The sequence below is a fragment of the Astyanax mexicanus genome, chromosome 16 (genome assembly GCF_023375975.1).
Source record: "Astyanax mexicanus isolate ESR-SI-001 chromosome 16, AstMex3_surface, whole genome shotgun sequence".
Classification (NCBI taxonomy): Eukaryota; Metazoa; Chordata; class Actinopteri; order Characiformes; family Acestrorhamphidae; genus Astyanax; species Astyanax mexicanus.
Window position 1 is genome coordinate 12,700,776 of NC_064423.1, and position 20,106 is coordinate 12,720,881.

The 20,106-nt window shown below is 35.2% G+C and overlaps 1 protein-coding gene and 1 non-coding gene across 3 annotated transcripts; both read left to right on the forward strand.

The window, feature by feature from the left end:
* Positions 1-1,507: 1,507 nt before the first annotated feature.
* Positions 1,508-9,623, forward strand: psmd14 (proteasome 26S subunit, non-ATPase 14). Of its 2 annotated transcripts, none has more exons than XM_007237334.4 (11): positions 1,508-1,615; positions 3,601-3,657; positions 4,511-4,582; positions 4,733-4,852; positions 5,485-5,555; positions 5,694-5,844; positions 7,171-7,278; positions 7,550-7,624; positions 7,742-7,867; positions 9,053-9,115; positions 9,447-9,623. In XM_007237334.4, the coding sequence occupies exons 2-11, from the start codon at positions 3,610-3,612 to the stop codon at positions 9,543-9,545; spliced, it is 933 nt and encodes a 310-aa protein (XP_007237396.1). In that variant the 5' UTR covers positions 1,508-1,615; positions 3,601-3,609; the 3' UTR covers positions 9,546-9,623. The 2 variants fall into 2 exon arrangements, with proteins under 2 accessions (XP_007237396.1, XP_049321476.1); XM_049465519.1 differs by having other exon boundaries at positions 1,535-1,615; positions 3,580-3,657.
* A 2,627-nt stretch (positions 9,624-12,250) lies between these two features.
* Positions 12,251-12,323, forward strand: trnar-ucg (transfer RNA arginine (anticodon UCG)). Its single transcript has one exon. It is a non-coding gene; the product is annotated as a tRNA-Arg (tRNA).
* The last annotated feature ends 7,783 nt before the right edge of the window (positions 12,324-20,106 follow it).

A 20,106-nucleotide genomic window follows, 5' to 3' on the forward strand; every position in this document is an offset into this window, starting at 1 on the left:
TAATAGATGGAACCAGGAATTCTGCTGTTTACCAGACAATCCTGAAGAAGAATGAAGCTTTCTGTCCTAGTACAGCTCTTTATCTCAAATAAACCTATCAGATGTGTTTGGTGTGAGGACGACATCTACTGGTTAACTGTTCTCTTCACATTAAAAAAGGATGACATTGTACTGTCCTGAAAAAACACTTACAATTTCTGCAAAACAGAATAACACTATCCATAATTCAAAACTGTTATATACAAGTCATATAAACACATTATATAAGTGTTAGCAGTGAGTGAGTCTTTAATCAATGTGGGTGAATAAAGCTAAACTGCTCAAAAAACATGACCCATTAATGTATGGACTAATTAATCCCACTGTTTGCTGTGATTAATCACGATTAATTGCATTTTTCCTTCCTTTTCAACAATAAAACTTTAATAATAGATATTTAAATGTAAATGTAATATTGTGCACAATCCATGAGAGCTGCTTGATTAGTTATTTTTAATTCAAAAGGACCTTGTGGACACGCCTTAATGGCTCTGATTTAATTAACTCATTCACATGCCTTAATAAGTCGTGGCCACTCCTCAATTATCTTGTTCGCATGCCTTAATTATCTCATTATACATTATTTTTATATGATGTCACCTTAGGGGCTCTATAGTTTCCAGATTAATCACGCATGTGTTAGCGCTGAAAAACTATTTTTCTTGAAATAAAGAATGTTGTATATTTTTGCATTTTTCTACAGTAAACGCGTTTTAGGCAGTAAAGTTTAGCATAACTACGACTGTGAGCTAAGACAGGTTTAAAACTTTTATTTAAAAGCTTTAAAATAATAAATTAGAACATTTTAGTATAAAAATAATCAATATAATGTATGTATATAATGTATAAAGCATTTTTCTTCAAGTTCTCCAGATGAACCCACCGAATTTAAACTTAAACTGGAGCGCCCTCTATTGTCTGACACCCTGAATCACATTCTTAAGCGGGTATTCTCCTGTCTACAGGTTCTCTGCCTGAACTCAACTGTGACCATTTTAATATAGGTGATGAAGAAAGGATATAGAAAGGATATAGAAGATGATACATATAAATTTTGACATTCGAGATAAAAAAAGTTTAAATAAGATTTTTAAAAATGTAAATAAAAGCTCTATAGAAAACAACAAAACAAAAAAATTCAAATTTTAAACAAACAAATTTTGTAGCTCAAAGCTAAATGTGGTACTTAGAAGAATCTAAGAATCTAAAGTACAAAACAATTCTGCTTTGTGTAGCTATAATGACTTCAATATTACATTTACAATGTTAAGAAAACGCATTAAATGAGAAGAGGTGTGTTCAAACTTTTGACTTGTATTGTATAAATGTAAATTGTAAATGTATTTATGTGTGAACGTATTTATATATAAATGTGAACCTGTTTGTATTTTCCATGAGTTAGTTAATTGGGATTAAAGGCAGTACTCTTATTTTGAAATGACCAGACTGTTATTTTGAAATATCTCTACAGGATTCGGTTGCTTTCACCCACTTCACTGCGGTGATTCGGGCTGATTCATTGTAGCCCCGCTGGAGCTTCAGCTCAGATTCAGAGGACTGTGCTCAGGTTTAACAGGTAAAGCCGCTGTTAATATGAAACGTTGGGTTCGCGGGTTTTATTCCGAGAGTGCTGTGATGGTTTAATATTTTGAAATTGTCGTTAGTCTGTGGTTTGGTATTTTATGTCTTTAAATTCAGCACTCATGTAGCTACTTAGCATCCTAGCTAGCTTCCTGGCTAACTCTCTCTAGCGTTGCGCTGCGTTAGCGGCTAGCTGTTAACGGCTAATCGAGTATATTAGTTAGCGTAGAAGCCTGTTTTTAGCGCTGTCCATTTGCTGGTTATATTTTGGCTTCTTGGTTTGAACAGGATTCATTAGCGAGACGTCGAGTTGGCGTTTCTGTAATGTAAGTTAGTTTATGTGTTTGCTCTGTTTAATAGTCCGGTAAGCAGGTTACTTAGCTAACTAGCTAACCGAACCATATTAGCACTGCAGTCTGTTAGCGTTAGTTAGCTTAGCTTTATTTATATGATGACACAGGCTATTTGCACCCATGTTTAAATAAAAGTGTTCACTATTACTGAAAAGCTCTATATGGACGTCAGTGTTAAAAAAAGCTCCCGTTTCAAGTTTATAAACACAAAATTATGTTCGAATAAAGTTAACTTATAGAATTCAGCACTGAGGGACCGAAGAGTGATGCTGCTCTGTCAGCCTCACATAGATTAACTTAGTTAGCCTAGGTTAGTTTAACTACTCGTGTCAGGTATAAAGCGTTTTTAACACTGGTATTTAATTTTTTTAAACATTTTGTAATCTTAATTAATTTAAAGCAATTTAATTTAGTCTAAGTAACGTAACGTTAGCTAGCTAGCTATACTGAGTCACAGTTAGCTAATGTTAGCCAGTTAGGGATGTGTTACAACAATAGTGAGCTGCTGTGCTCCTGCTGTCATGGATTAAGATTTAGGGCTGGTCGAGTTGGCCAAAATTTATGTCACAATAGATTTATTAATCTCAGTTAATATATACTTTTAATACCAGTTTAAAGAGTAAAGCAAGCCACCGACCTTGATGTACATAAACACAAATTGAATGTGCTGAGTGAAATAATTAAAATAATATCACAATATTTAAAGACTTTTTTTGTTTGCTTGTTTTTTGTTACAATATCAGCAGTGGCAAGTTCTGCTGTTATGTTATTCAGATACACTTTCATGAAAATTACAGTGATTTCGCTCTCTTTAATATGTACAGTTGGGTCAGTGTATGTTTTGCACTGATTATATGCTTGATATGTTTAAAAAAAACATATTGTAGATACAATACATTTTTTTAGCACAATACAATAAAATATCTATATCTTGCCCAGGTTATAGGGGTATCAGTAAATATTAAAATTGTAAGATTTTGCTTGGCAAGTATGGAAAGTTAAAATACCATGATTTATTATAATTCTAATGACATTAATCTTCTTGTCTTGTTATGAAAATGACACTCAGTTCATTTGAGGTAAGAAACTATGGTCAATTTTGCTTTAAAAATCTTTTAATCGCATGTCTAATTATTTGGATCCTCAAGTTTATTTAAATATTCATACACACTACTCAATTTCTGTTAGCGATACCCAAGTTGCTATATATAACTTTATAACTAACCTTTGAACATGTTATGTTTTATTTTAAGATTTATTTGCTTTAAACACTAATATGGTCATTAATTCTTTTTTTTTTTTTTTTTTTTTAAGCTGTACGGCATCTATATGTAGTAGGTCATTCATGCTGTATAGACGCGCCCACAATTAAAATAAATCGTATGCCCAAAGGGCAAAACAGATTAAAAACTAAGTAGATGCTGTACACTGATTGGTGGGCTGCTTGGTGCTTCTTTTCCAATGTTAGCTCATATGTTATAGCTGGTCTCTTAAAACAATATATGTGCTTTAAAAATATTGTAAATTTTGTAGCAATGGTTTATTCTTCAGTGTTTAACTTAAATCAGTGTTTGTGACTGATTTTTACTGTTTATTTTATCTTGAGTTTCTTCGTGTTTTGGCACAGAGAGACAAAATGGACCGGCTGCTCAGGCTTGGTGGTGGGATGCCCGGACTCGGACAGGTAAAGGCTCCTAATAATGATGATATTGTGTTGTTATTAGATGGCTTCTCATTGATTTATATAGTTAAACCATGTTGTGTGGAACTGCTAACCACACAGATTCTCCTGACAAATCTAGGAAAAATAGAGCCTGTTTAACTTAACAATTCTGCATTTTCAATTTCATGCATTTATCTATAGTGACATTAGGAATCACTTCAGTTTGTACAATTTGTAAAATATTTATTTACCAGCAGATGTGTGCTGGGAAAATACCAGACTGTAGGAAAATGCTTTATGATAAAACTTAAACTATATTAAAGAATAAAAACACTCTTCTTCCTCCTGTTTTACCACCAGCCTGATTATTATTAAAGCAAGATCTCTCCCTTCTCTCAGCATCTTTTCTCTCTCATCAGTCACTAGTAGGATATCGACCGCAGCTGACACTATCAACATCTGTTACAAAGTCTGTTATGAAGCAGTTACGGGTGTAATATACTCACTCTAACATGGTGTGGAGTGGTCTGGTAGGTTTGTTTGGTGTAATTGGGGTAGTTATTTCACAAATTAACAAATTAGTTCACTCAAAAAAAATCACACAACTTATTTAGATTAATCTGCATTTAAATTGTTCTTCCACATGCACTGTGCAAATACACATCAGAGATATCTAAATTCCCAAATTCCCTAAACAACTGTTGCTTTGAATATTAGCATTGGCCCATACCATAAACCATTCCATAAAACTCTTATTAGACTGTTTATACAATGTTCCAGGCAGCGGTCCAGCTCTTGAAGCTTTTGGAGAGGGACTTCAGTGACTGAGCTTCCTAATCTTTGTTTCTGTGTGTGTGTTGTGTGTTTAATGCAGGGTCCCCCCACAGATGCCCCCGCTGTGGACACGGCCGAACAGGTGTACATCTCCTCTCTGGCCCTGCTGAAGGTGATTATGTTCACTCGCATGCACACTGTCCTCAGGAACTCTTCACTTTATAGCACAGTGTGAACAGCATGTCCCTGATTTAACACTGTTTGCCTTTATTTAAAATGACTTCATAATGTAATCGTAACCTTGTGTTGTTTTTTGGTGCAGATGTTGAAGCACGGGCGAGCTGGTGTGCCCATGGAGGTTATGGGGCTGATGTTGGGCGAGTTTGTGGACGACTACACTGTGCGGGTTATTGATGTATTTGCCATGCCACAGTCAGGCACAGTGAGTACCTTCATTACCCCCACATTCACCTGCACACTAGGGATACCCCAGTAGTTAAGGACCGTTACAAGTAGGGCTGCACAATATTGGGGAAAAATTTACATTGCACTATTTTATGCTATTAAAGTTCAATGTAAATTTAAAAAAACTTTTTACCTCAGAGGTAGTTGGCAGCATGTCCTATGAGGGCTTATTATCTATTAAAAATCATAGACTGGATTAGAATCTTATATTAATGTGAACTATTTAAGCACTTATTGTGAAAGTACTAAAATACAAACTGTTCTTTTCAGTATGTAAAATATAGGTTCTCTCAATACCCAATACTGTGATGCAATACAGTTAAATACAACTTTCATATTTCCGTTTATTGGAAATGTAGTTAAAACTGATGTTTCGGGTCTCTTAACAAATTTTCTTGAAATCGGTTCATTCTGTTTCCACTGTGTATCTATGTACTCTCCTTTTCAAAACACACTACCACATGCGTTTGCTCAATAATCGTAATCATGGTAAAAAATATACAGTTAAATGGTGTATTAATCTGTAGTAATATTGTACTGCAAAGTAGTTAAAGTAAGAAAAAAATTATACTAGGTATGGAAATGTAACTGTGCCGATTGTGTTCACAGGGTGTGAGTGTGGAGGCTGTGGATCCTGTTTTTCAAGCCAAAATGTTGGACATGTTAAAGCAGACTGGAAGGTAAGAGGGTAAAACCAGCAGCCGGCTGTAACTTGTACACAGTTAGTAATCACTGTGAAATGGTAGTGCTTGTGGTATTTTTTGTGTATCTACTGAATGCAGTAATGTGTGAGCATGTCTGTGTGTGTTTGGTGGCAGGCCTGAGATGGTTGTAGGCTGGTACCACAGTCATCCTGGTTTTGGCTGCTGGTTGTCTGGTGTGGATATTAACACACAGCAGAGCTTTGAGGCGCTGTCCGAAAGAGCCGTCGCAGTGGTGGTCGATCCCATTCAGAGCGTCAAGGGAAAGGTACACAGCGTTTATTGTTAACACAATTTATTATTTAGTGCTAACATGCACTACTAAAGATGCAGTGCACTTCTAAAGGAAGTCTATCCTGCTGTCCTGCTTCTTTGTTTAAGCCATGTTGAGACAGGATGTTTTACATAGGAGTGTGAAGCAATATACATTTACTACAGGATAATTATTACAGATTTTCACAGAATAAGAGATTTTGGTATAAGTTACTTAGATGGGAGGAGCTACTTTATTTATGTACCAGCATCACCTCCAAAAAAACACATGGTGATACCCATTTACAATAATAATGAAGTATATGTTTCGTTTAAAAAAATCCTCGATCATGCAGCTTTGCCATCAGCGGCCGGCGCTCAGAGGGAGCACAATTGGCCCTGCTCCCTCCGGGTGGGTAGATGGAGCTCTCTCCCCACCTCACTAAAGGGTGATGCCTGCAGCACAGGGCGTCTGTGAGCTGATGTACCGCAACCGAGTCGCTGCGCTTTTCTCCAAGCGTGTTGGCTGCTCGAAAAGAAGCGGTGGCTGGCTTCACATGTATCAGAGGAAGCATGTGTTACTCTTCACCCTCCTGGTGTGTTGAGGCATCACTAGTGATAAGGGAGTCCTAATGAGTTGGTTGGGTAATTGGCTGTGCTAATCAAGGGAGAAAATGGGAAAATTTAGAAATAACATTATTAAAAAAAAAAAGATTGCAGCTACATGTTTATAAGCCGTATTCACACTACACGGTGACTTACTTGAATATGTGGAAGGGCAGACTCTATTTTAAGCGTTTATTTTTTATTTTTTTGTTGATGATTAGGGTATACAGCTAACGAAAACCCAAAAGTCAATATCTTAGAAAATATTAATATTATATTAGACCAATTCGTACTTTTGGCAGTGTGCCAAGTTTTGCTGGAAAATGAAATCTGCATCTTCATAAAAGTTGTCAGCAGAGAACAATCACTGATTGTAGAAACTTCACACTGGACCTCAAGCAGCTTGGACTGTGTGTCTCTCCACTCTCTCTCTAGACTCTGGTCCCTTGATTTACAAAAGAAATTTACAAAAGAATTAAATTATGCTTCCTTTTTTCAGTGATATTCAATTTTTTTTAGATGCATCTGTATTATTAAACTTATTATTTAAAAAAAGGAAAAAAATAGAACATTCAATATTTGTTAAACAAATATGTACAAATGTTGATAAGAACCAGAGTTTTCCAGTCTTATCCACAAAGAGTCGGTTTTTATTCCAGTCTAGCAGGAACTGGTGTTTTGAAGTTCGAGAAGTTTAGGATAATGTTATTTCTGAAGTCTTCTTTTTTTGTTTCAGGTTGTGATCGATGCTTTCAGACTCATTAATACTAATATGATGGTATTGGGACACGAGCCAAGGCAGACCACCTCTAACCTGGGGCACCTCAACAAACCTTCAATTCAGGTGAGCAAGAACACTCGAGCTAAAACAAGTTAATACTTAGGGCTGTATGATATTGGGGAGAAAAACTGGCATTACAATACATGTTTTCCAGCGATATACACATAACTACTTAAATAATTAGAAAACTGCAGTAATCTGATTGACAAGATTAGACTGGAGTAAAATTAGTTATATAAATAGTTGCCTAATTGATATAATGTGCTGCCGTTCTAGTACCTGTATTATTTTAATAGACCACCCCCTCTGAACTTGTCGTATATTTCCCGATTAGGCCCTGATTCACGGACTAAACAGACATTACTACTCCATCACCATCAACTACAGGAAGAACGAACTTGAACAGAAGGTATGTATTCTCTTTACTATTCTCTTCTCTTTTTCTTTTTCTTTTTTTTTTAGTTCAGATTAAATGTAAAGAAATCCTTGTAGTGTCTCGTTTCATCAATCACATGTCTTGGTTCAGATGCTGTTGAACCTCCATAAGAAGAGCTGGATGGAGGGTCTGACTCTGCAGGACTACAGCGAACACTGTAAGCTTAATGAGACCATCGTAAAGGAGATGCTGGAGCTGGCCAAGAATTACAACAAGGTAAGTAATTTAAAAGTGCAACACTGAGAGATAATAATGAGGCATGTTCGACTTCACGTGGCGCTGCGCACACCGATCAGCATCTGCCTTGGTTCGGTGCATGTCAGTTAGTTTTTTGTCTGAATGCGTCTTTTACCACATGACGATGACATCTGGCAGCAGCCTTTACAGGCAGTTCTTACAGTTGCTTTTTTTCCCTGCTTGAGGCAGCTTAATAATCACAAAGCTTAATAATAACAGAGCTTAATCCCCTTTGTCTAGAAACCCTCCTCACACACCTGTGATGCTGTTTCTGTTCATTCTAAAATATAAACATACAATATAAATCTCTCTTCAACTAAATAATGCACATTATATAATGATCCTGTGACAATCTTTGTTACTTGTCATTTTGTTACCATAAAGCACTAAAATTCCTTTTTTTCTCTAAATTCTTTGTTAAAAAAAGAAAAGGGGAAAATGCAGACCTATATATATGTAGGTTTAAAAAATGAATATTCAATCATTTTGATATAAAATAATTTTCTTCTCATATAAATAATGCACAATACTTAGTTTATAATTTAGAATTTCTCCTAATGGTAAACTTGCTATTATCCATAGCTGATATTCTAGATCATATCCATGCAGTTTAATTCTATAATGTACGGAATGCACAGAGCGCACAATGTCTATATTTAGTCCTTTTATAAAAGCCGCACCCTGTAGTTTGCAGGGGCTGCAGGTAAAGACAGTCTGACTTCCCTTCACCCTCACCCCACCCAGCTGCGCCCAGTTCAGAAAGGAGAGACACAGCTGTATCTTGAACACACCTGTGGTCTCAACACCCCCCCCCCCCCTCCAGTGGGCCCCCAGTGGGCTCCCAGTGGGCTGCAGAGGTCCTGTTCTGTACCATAGGCCAAAATCTTAATATCTTAATGGTTGAAAGCTGGCCCATCTTCAAGAGAAGCAACCCCTATATATCTGTATCTCTATACCTAAGAAAATTAAGAAAAAAGTTTTGCATTGTGTTAAGTTGGCAGTGAGTTGCAAAAGGTTGGGAACCCCTGGTGTGGGACCATTGATCATGTTGTGTTTTAAGTCAGTAAGATCACGTGTTCTTTTATGCTTTTGTGGCTGGAGTCACCTGAAGCTGACTATTTCTGATTTACTTTTGTTTATTGTGTGTTTTCTGTCACTCTGCAGGCTGTAGAAGAAGAAGACAAGATGACCCCAGAACAGCTGGCCATTAAGAATGTTGGAAAGCAGGTCAGCAAAACTTCTGAAATTCCCTTATTTCATTACAGCAAGAGAGATCATTGCACAGAATCATAAATTGACCTTAAGTGTGAAAACAATTGGGGACGAGAGTAAGTAAGGTAGCAATAGTATTGTTATTTGGGGTAAGAGTGGGTGGATTAACTGTAATTACAGCAGTCAGCAAATTAAAAGATTCTAAGAAAGTACATTTCTGTTGTGTTTTGCATATTCTCTCTCATGAAAGAGTATTGAAAATCTAAACTGTCTGATATCTGTTAAATTATTCTTCATCTTGTTGCTTACTATTTTTCTCTCTCTCTATCTGTTTTTCTATCTGCAGGATCCAAAAAGGCATTTGGAAGAGCATGTTGATGTCTTGATGACGTCTAATATTGTACAGTGCCTCGCCGCCATGTTAGATACCGTCGTCTTCCAGTAATATTGTTCGCTGTGCTTCATTGTTCATAATTAATCTCTGTTTTGTCTTTTTAAGAAATAAACCTATAAAAAAACCAAAGATTCACATTTGAATGTTTGTATGTGCACAGGTACAGTAAGAGGTAACAAATAAATGACTACTTTAATAGTGCAGCATTAACACCTAAATTATTCCTATTATCTAACCGGGAGTACTGAATAATTACTCAGTACTGAACTAATGATTTAAAGTTGTTCCCTGTTAACTTTACAATAAATACTGTGACTTACATATACATATATTGAAGAACTACTTACTAATTATGTCTATTTCATAGTAACTATTAAATTATTACTTAATAAATTGTTATTCCATCAATGGATTTACAATTCCAGCCCCATGACTCCTGGCATTGTCATCTTGGAATATTCCCGAGCCATCAGGGAAGAAAAAAATCCATTGATGGATTAACCTGTAGTCAGCTGAACTCATTCTTTCAGCACATACTGTTGCTAAAACTAGACCTGCCCAACTGCAGCAACCCTACATCATTTGCATAAATCCAGGTGGACACATTTTTGGTCAGGCAGTGTTTATGCAATGTTTCTGCAAAATTCTACACCTAAGTATGCAAAACTATTGGACTATTAGATTATACTTATTGTTTTAATTAGGCAAAACATCTTAAATTCAAAACATCTTTTTAAGTGAAATCTTATTTTAGCTAGCAAAGATTGTTATTCAAGAATAATTTTTACAGTGCATTCTGTACATTTTTTTTTTCTGATTACTTAGTCTGCACCCTCTTGTGCTGAACAGTTCAGGGTGTTGTGGATCACTGTGCTGTTTATGGAGTGCATCATCAGGGCAACCTTTAACTTTTTTCCCCTCTGAACACCGGATTCACTGAGCTTCCTCTCAGCACCACTTGCAGGTGAAGGCATTCTATTCGTAAAAACGCGGACCGTGCGCAAAAAGCGCATGCTCTGCGTAAAAAAGGGGCACAGGGCATAAAAGGGATTTCCATGGGTACAAAAACGTGAGCTGTGCAAACAACTGCATTTTCTGCATAAAAAAACACGGTGCGTAAAAATGCATTCCGTGCGTTAAAAAATCCGTGCTTAAAAGCGCGTGCCTTGCGTAAAAATGAACGCCGTGCCTGTGAAGAAGCGCGCCATCTGCGTAAAAGCGCATGCCTTGCATAAAAAGCACCACCTGCGGGTATAGACGTTCTGTACGTAAAAACGGATGCCGTGCGTAATAGCGCATACCATGCTATACGCACTGTGCGTAAAAGGGAAACGTGCCTAAAAACGGATGCCGTGCGTAAAAACGTGCGCCGTGCGTAAAAACTGGCTGTGCGTAAAAGGGCAACCTGTGCCTAAAAATAGATGCCGTGCGTAAAAACGCGGCCGTGCCTAAAAGGGCAACCTGTGCCTAAAAACGGATGCTGTGCGTAAAAACGCGGGCCGTGCGTAAAAGTGCATGCCATGCCTAAAAACGCGCACTGACCAGCTGTGCGTAAAAACGCGGGCCGTGCATAAAGCACATGCCGAGCCTAAAAATGTGTGCCCTGTGTAAGTTGCAAATTAGACAACAGACAATTTTCTAATTAGATTCATTTATTTTTATAAATGAATCTAAAAATATATAACAAAACACTTCTACTTCTACTTCTACTCTTTCCTATGGAACTCCAGAAGTGTATGAATGATAAAACAAAGTTTTACATGAATGTATTTTATTTTTATTTTAAATACAAGCTTCCACAGTGAATGCACTAATTAAAAAAACATGACAAGAATATTTGACTTATCCAGTGTCATGAAGGAGGCGTTAGAATGCTGAAAAATCCCATGATCCAAGCTGATAGAGCATTTTAAGCAAAGTAAGCACTTTCATTTAGGAAATTTTAAAAAATTAGACACAGCCATGCACATTATAAGCAGACACACGCAAATGAGGGTTGCAACGAGGCAAGTGTGAGTAATGGGACTATAAGACCTATTAATCGTTAAATTACAAAATAAGGGTCAGCATAAAACAACTCGTTTGTTATTAAATATACAGCTCTGAACAAAAATTAGACCACTTTAAAATTATGAGTTTCTTTGATTTTAATTGAATTTAATGAATTGAAAACCTCTGAAATATAATCAAGAGGACGATGGATGATCACAAGCCATCAAACCAAACCTGAACTGCTTGATTTTCTTTTGCACAATGAATGGCATAAAGTTATCCAAAAGCCGTGTGTAAGACTGGTGGAGGAGAACATGTCAAGATGCAAGAAAACTGTGATTAAAAACCAGGGTTATTTCACCAAAAATGTATTTCTGAACTTTTTTTTTTGGCATTATTTGCGGTCTGAAAGCTATTTCAGCCATTTCTCTTTATTTCTGCAAATAAATGCCCTAAATGACAATATTTATATTTGAAATTTGGGAAAAATGTTGTCCGTAGTTTATAGAATAAAACAACATTGTTCATTTTACACAAACATATACATATAAATAGCAAACTCAGAGAAACTGATTCAGAAACTTAGTTTTTCCAGGGCTGTATACACCGTTGAATCTTATCACCCATACGTTGCTAGTTTTATTAAAGTAAGCTTTATAAAACACTGAACTGCCATCGTGTGGGTTTATTCTAATCTTTATGATCACGAGCATGCAAACGTATACATTTGTGTACTTGTGTTCTGGACCCGTGATATATCGTGTGGCCTCGTGGCCTAATGGATAAGGCGTCTGACTTCGGATCAGAAGATTGCAGGTTCGAGTCCTGCCGGGGTCGCTGTGTTTTAAAGTACTTGCTGCAGAAACTTCACGGTAAACTGCACTGAAATGTAGATTCCAGGCTAAAGCGCTTTCTTGCAATATTTAATTTAAAAAGAGGTGTTTTAAAGTTTAATTTTATTTACTAGTTCAATTCCATTAAACTGTATTATTTAATTACAACACAGAAGTAAGAGAGGGTTTATAAAACAATAAACTGCTTGTATAAATTCTAAATTATAGTTTATAATTTATTCATATATAAAATATTATAATATACAGTTAAATACATTATAAGTTGTACATACTAGTGTACATACTAGTGTATAAAAAATAGAATATCATTGAAAAGTTTCTTTATTTCAGTAATTCAGTTTAAAATATGAAACTTGTTTACTATATAGCTGTATTACCCATAGAGTGATCTGTTTTAAGTGTTTATAGTGTTTATAGCACATTCTGGAGGAAGAGTGGAGAGACACAGTTCAAGCTATCAAGTCCAAAGTCAGTGCAGTGTTTTCCCAGAAAATCTTACAGCACTTCATGCTTCCTTTTAAAATAAGGGTTAGCATAAAACAACTAATTTTTGTTGTTAAATGTACCACTTAAAATTGTTAGTGTTTTTGATTTTACCAAATTGAAAAACACTGAAATATAATTAAAAGGAAGGTGGATGATCACAAGCCATCAATCCAAGCTGAACTGCTCAAATGTTTGCACCAGGGGTGGCACAAAGTTATCCAAAAGCAGTGTAGACTGGTGGAGGAGAACATGGCAAGATGCATAAAATCTGGGGTTTTTCCACCAAATATTGATTTCTGAACTCTTAAAACTTTATGAATATGACTATGTTATATCTAAAGTCAGTGCAGTGTTTTCCCAGAAAATCTTACCGCACTTCATGCTTCCATCTGCTGACAACTTCCAGCAGGACTTGGCACACTGCCCACACTGCTAAAATAAACCAATTGGTCTTATATAATATTTTATTTTTCTAAGACACTGATTTTTGGGTTTTCGTTGGGTGTAAGACATAATCATGAACAATAAAAGACATAAATGCTTAAAATAGATGATTCTGTGTGTAATACATCTATACAATATGAGTTGAATTATTTTGAACTGAATTACTGAAATAAAGTTACTTTTCAATGATATCCTAATTTTAATTTAATTTAAAGCTGCACTAATATCTTGTTTAAAAAGCTCAGTGTATTTTTCAGCATTAATGCCGCATAGTGTAGTCTTTGGTCAAAAGCATGTGCCATCTGGTTCTCCTGGACTACTGATTTGTCTAACCACAATGTACATTTTCACTGTCTGATAGTCCATCCCAGCTGAATCGGAGCCCATCAACTGTAAGAGACACTTCTTATAGATGATATAAGTACAGTAAGTGAAACGTTGTGTGCCTGTCTGTAAAGTGTAATTTTTTTCAGGGTAGGTGTGGTGGTGGGGTGGTGAGGCCTAACATTCCTTCCTGGTGGTGCACTTGGTCTCTGGAACCACATCAGGTGTAGCTTCATAGACCTGAAAAAGACAGACAAGCAGAAGCACAAAATTAATGATCTCTGAGTTCTGGCTAAACCTTGTCATACCCCAAATTAAATTAAAGTAAAAAGCTTCAACATTAACAGATATACAGATATGACCATTAAATATAAATACAAATAAAGAAAATATAAATATAAATATGTATAAAGATATAATATGAAGATATTCATTAATTAATATTTACTGTAACTCTGTAACTGGCCAGTGTACTCTTTTACAGTTTGGGGTTTTCATGGTCCTGAGCCCCATCATTGGGTAGTTATAAGGTCTACATAGGGGAAACAGGTGCATTAGACCCAGAGCACACAAGCCTGCCTAGAGCAGGTGTGCTTAAGAGCCACCTGCAAAACCACTGTTACCATTATTCACAGATCAGGACAGTATAATTAGGCTTTTAGGCTTTTGAGGTGCATTTTAGCTAAAACAGGTAGAGACCAAAATGTGACTGTGCTGCTGGGGTTTCTCAGTCCAGCAGTCTATTTTGCTGGTTCTCCTGCTCTTATACCTTTCAACTCAGATGTTAACTTAAGCAAGTTTAGTAGTAATATGAGCAGATCCTAAGGCTGACACAGCATTGTGAATGGAGATTCTGACTAGGCTTAATCCCTGTCCAGGAAACGGATCCATACTGTTCTAAACTTCTAAACTAGTCCTGGACATGAAGGCCCCACTTTCATCATTAGTGTACTAAAATCATATGCAGATAAATATGCAGGAAAATCTGCATAATACAATTTCTTTGTACACAGGCTGAGGCCAATTATTATTTTTAAATAGATAAATATATACAGTATCAGCTATGAGGCTTTTATGTAATTGAAGCATCCAAGTATTACTTGTAAAATTGCCTCTTATATAAAAAAAATACTACTACTACCCTTACACTATCCTTACTGTGTGTTTCTAATCGAGTTAGCAAGCATGTGTTTGTGAGATGCCGCTGTCGATGTTCACTGTTGATGTTCGTTGTTTCGTTCTCTCTGTTTTTTGAGGTGCACACAGAGTTAGTTAAGAAATTTACCCTGCATTCTTTAATCAAAACTTTATAGAACTTTAATTTAAAAGTGAAAAGGTAAATAATATCACTATACCAATATAAATTAGGGCTTTCAGCAGTAAATATTCTCTCAGCTTCTAGACTTCACTTGAATTTAAATATTTAAATTTAAAAGTAAGAAAACTGCCATGGAGCTAGAGCTAGGACTGCTGTACGGTTAGCAGACTTTTGAATGATCTAAATCCTACTGTTGCTAAAAAAATTTACAGGTGTTTCACTATTTTTTTTGAATAAATTACATGTATTCAAATAAATGTCTTCCAAGAATCTGAATGTTTCTGAATGAACTTTCACAAATTTCGTTTTGCGTTAATACAGACAAAGAAATCTATTTAGAACATATCCTATTATTTATTATTGATATTATTAGTAGTATTATTAAGACAAAAGTTTTTTTTTTCTACAAATTTATTTGACAAACTTTGTTGTAAATAATAAACCCATTATATTATAGTAAACCTAAGCTTTTGGACCGTTTTCTATTTTGTTTGATGTGGACATAAGATTATTCAGTACTTGGTGTAGATACACAGGACAGGTTAATAAAAAATGTAATACATTTATTCTTAATGTAAATATATTTCTTTTGTCTTTATTTGAATAAATGACATATTTATTCAAATAAATATGATGATATTATATCTGAATGTGATTAGATGATGTTGCTTTAGTATATTAATCGTTTAGATGACACGATAATTAGAATATTTATCAGGAAATCAACAATCAGCAAAAAAATATAAGAAACCGTTTGATCAGTTTTACCGCCAGATGTCGCTCTTCATCTCCTTTTGAAAATCAGCCGGTTCTTATAGTGAACATCACGCGACGAGCTTTTTTTTCCTTTGAAATATTTCGCTTGTTTTTTTTTTTCTTTTAAAGTAATTTTGCATTTTCTAGCCTTTTTACTGTTAAAAATGTATGTACGGAGCTCCACACATTCAACCGAGGTAAATATAAATACGCGACGAACGGACTAATTAATACCAACGTCTGTCCAATCACTGTAACATGCTTTTTTATTATTAGCCTATAATCACTGCTAAAGCAAAAAATACAATTTCATCTTTTTACTGCGTTTTACTTTTTTTATGTAAGTCTGTTATTTGTTTCTCAAAAAAATGTCAGCATTTTTTCCGAGGCAGGGTCCAATTGAAATGGTCCGAAATCGCTTGGAAGAAATTGTTTTTACATCGATTTACACTAAAAGTTATAAAAAGATTTTCTGCCCTTTTCCTGTTTAGTAGCCATTTTAGAAATACCTTTTTTTTACATGCCAACGATCTAATATCTGTTTATCATATTTACATAGTCAAAACTGCTCGTTCTAATAGAAATGTATCTTCTCTGCTGTGAATTAAACAAATAAAACGAAATAAAATTAGCCATAAGCTTATTGCTTTAATAATACATACAATACAGTGTCGATTTAGACAAACTACAGCGGCACTGATTAAATACTGTAACGTTGTGTTTAATGTAACACTGGAGATTGGGCTTTTTGTTGGATGATGACATAAAAATTTCACAAATTTCAAAACAATAAATACAGACAAATAAATCTATATAGAACATATCCTACTAATTATCATTAATATTATTATTAGTGTTATTAAGACAACATTCACTTTTTCATTTTTTTTTTCTTTAAAAGGTTTCGACGAAGTTCGTTTTAAATAATGGTAGAGAACCGGTTTTCTAAAAGTAGTTAAAGTAAACATGTTTAACGTATTTTAAGATTCTTGGACGAAGCTTCATTTGATGCACAGATTTTTTTTTTTTTTTAAACATGAAGTTTCTTCACATCTTCTAGCGGTTTTTTACACTCACCGTCACTATCCAATCATAGATCTTAAGGGACAGTATGAATACTGCGCTGTACTAATTCTAATTCAGGCATCGTTTATTAATTATTTCATTTTACTCAAGTCAAGTCAAGTAGTTTTTGTCAATACTACATATGTACAGGACTTGAGGATTGATATTGCGTGACTCTTCTTCCCAATATTACAGCAAAAAATATTATATAGTTTTTAGCACTAGTTGACTAACGTAGAGCAAAATCAAATTCTAAATCATAGAAGAATGAGAGACACTAAACGTACAATACAACACGATCACAGATACAGACATACGTGAGACAAGAAGAGACACAAAAATAGTGCAGTAGTGATGGGGGCATAAAGAGGGAATGACAATACCAGTATAAACAGAACAGAACCCGTATAAAGAGAAGTGCAAATATAGAGCTATAAAAGCTTAGGGCAAAGTGGTAAAATTAACGAATGCATAGAGTTTTTTTTTAAATAAAGTTGTAGGGTGAATAAAAGTGGGTATGAATTTTAAATATTTATAATTATAAAAAGTAATGCAAATAATCGGTTATTTGCTAGCTTGTACAAGCTAAAATGGTTTTCGTGTTTAAAGCAGAGGAGGGTTATTAGATTGAAGGACTATTCTTGATAGATTCAAGTGAAAAGAAAGTCCTGCTCACTGACAACTATACATAAAAAGGATGAAAAACATATGTTTTTCATCCCATCTCTGTAAATGATGTAGAATAATCCGTCCATATGTTTAAAACCCTTGTATTCCGTGTAGCCTAAAAAAAAACAATGTGCAATAATTAACTTCACACATGCAATTTTATGAAGGGTTCACGCAGCGTTCAATACAGTAACACTGTAGATAATCGTGGTTTCTACTAAGCAACATGCATAAAAAAACGTTAATTTCTAATTCTAACACCTTTACATTTAGATAATGATTAATAACAACTATCTCTATTTTTGTTATATAAAAATCTATATATAATGAAGTATTTGAACCGTTGTCTGTTTTTTAAGTGGCCATAAGATAGAGCGTTAATTCAGTCTGCCTCGCCACAAGAGGTCGCTGCTGTTACAGTCAGACTCAATACATAAACCAGTGTTGCGTTTTTCTCTCGCACTGCTAATTAACCAATATTCCAGCATCTAAATGTATTTCAAATTACAGAAATCATCTAGACGGAGACAATTGAAACATTCTAAATGATCTTCGCAGTTAATTTTAACAATTTAATAATTTATTGAAAAAAAAGGGTAAATACCAAATTAGAAAGGTGAAATGAGAAATATACATTTTAATGTTCTCGTTCTGAAATGTAAAGGCGTTTAAAAACGTTTTTTAAAATCTTCATCATATCGAGAGGAAACTTGGCGTAGTTCCTAGTGTTGCAGTCAAGTTACTTGTTTCATGGACTCCAAATGAATCTTGCTTGTTCTAGGTAGGTGTTAATTCAACACTAGGGGTGTTAATTCAACACTGGGGGTATTAAATCAACACTGGAGGAGGTAAAATAACCGTTCAGTCAGAAATGCTAATGTTCCCAACGTTGGATGAAAGTGAATAGCGACCAATTAGCATTATGCAAATGCTCGCTGGTGCTTTCTAGCTTCCATTCACCTTTAGCCACATTAGCCTGTTGGCTTTCCGTATCAACACTGGGGATTTTAGTGTGTGAAAACAAGGTTCAGTCTGCGGTAAAACCCCAGCCTGAAGACTGTCCACCAGACCCGCCAGAAACACGAGGCCTGCGTTTGACCTAGCTGACCTGTGCTAAAGAGAAAGGCTGGAGCACTAAACGGTGCACTTAATAACCACAAAACCAAAAAGCCAGGGGTCAAGACCTTTCCGCCACTGTCCACTCAGGCTTGGTGTCATTGTGTTCTCATTAAAACGTGTGTGTTTAACTTGACAATTAAGTTTAACCGGGGAATCGCTCGTTCAGACGTGTGTGAACGTGTTTACAGAGACAAGAAGCTTTTCTCTTTTTGTAAATATGGTCGTAAACTGCACGGCATAACATAAATATAAACCCGTCTTTTGAGTGTAAATGCCGGAGGATGACTGACTGAAATTGATTAGCATGCATTATTTTTGAGTGCTGTAGGATACAAGTCTGCATGTGTGCAGTCTATGTAGTGGGAAAATTAAAATTAATAGGCCTCATGACTCATGCAAAGAGAAGAAGGCGGATTTTGTTTATGATTCAATTTACTAGAAGTACTGAAGTTGCACCTCGGCGTGTACCACGATATTAAGGTCTATACTTGAGTCTAAAAGGTGATTTACCCAAAGCATGCCCTCTATTAAAAGCCTCTGAATCACTCAGTACAAAGACGTACGTAAATATTACACAGAGCCCTTTTAACGGTGCACAAGGGCTATATATACAGCCCTGCAAAAAAAAAAAACCCCAGACCGTTTTAGTTTCTGAATCAGTTTCTCTGATTTTGCTATTTATAGGTATATGTTTGAGTAAAATTAACATCGTTGTTTTATTCTATTAAACACAGACAACATTTCTTCCAAATTCCAAATAAAAATATTGTCATTTAGAGCATTTATTTGCAGAAAATGAGAAATGGCTGAAATAACAAAAAAAGATGCACAGCTTTCAGACCTCAAATAATGCAAAGAAAACAAGTTCATATTATTAAAGTTTTAAGAGTTCAGAAATAAATATTTGGTGGAATAACCCTGTTTTTTATTCACAGTTTTCATGCATCTTGGCATGTTCTCCTCCACCAGTCTTACACACTGCCTTTGGATATCTTTATGCCACTCCTGGTGCAAAAAATACAAGCAGTTCAGCTTGGTTTGAAGGCTCGTGATCATCCAGCTTCCTCTTGATTATATTCCAGAGGTTTTCAATTTGGTAAAATAAAAAAAACTCATAACTTTTTAATGATTTCTTATTTTTTTCGAGAGCTGTATAATGTGGTCAAATCTGTATCAAAGAGAACATTTTGTTTGCGATTTTAACAATGTGTATGTTGACACTGGTGGTGCTTTTGTAAATATAACAATATGTATGGTAACAAAAAAGGTGGAAAAAATGTTCATCTCAAAAGAAACATGCTCACTCAGAACAACACCAAATAATACACCTTTCAAAATACATTACTTATTATTTTCAGCACATTTAGGTACACATCATTGTTGCAATTATTATTCTAATGTTGCATTTTTTTGTTTTTATGGTTTTTCAACATAAAATAAAAAAATTACATATTTGATATATGTTTGCAATGAAAATGTAGTGTGTGTGTGATAACCTTGGGAATGTGAATCTAGTTCATATTTTAAACTTAACATTTATGATACACATTTTGGACCTCAGGACACATTTAAATTGCTTGTTCCT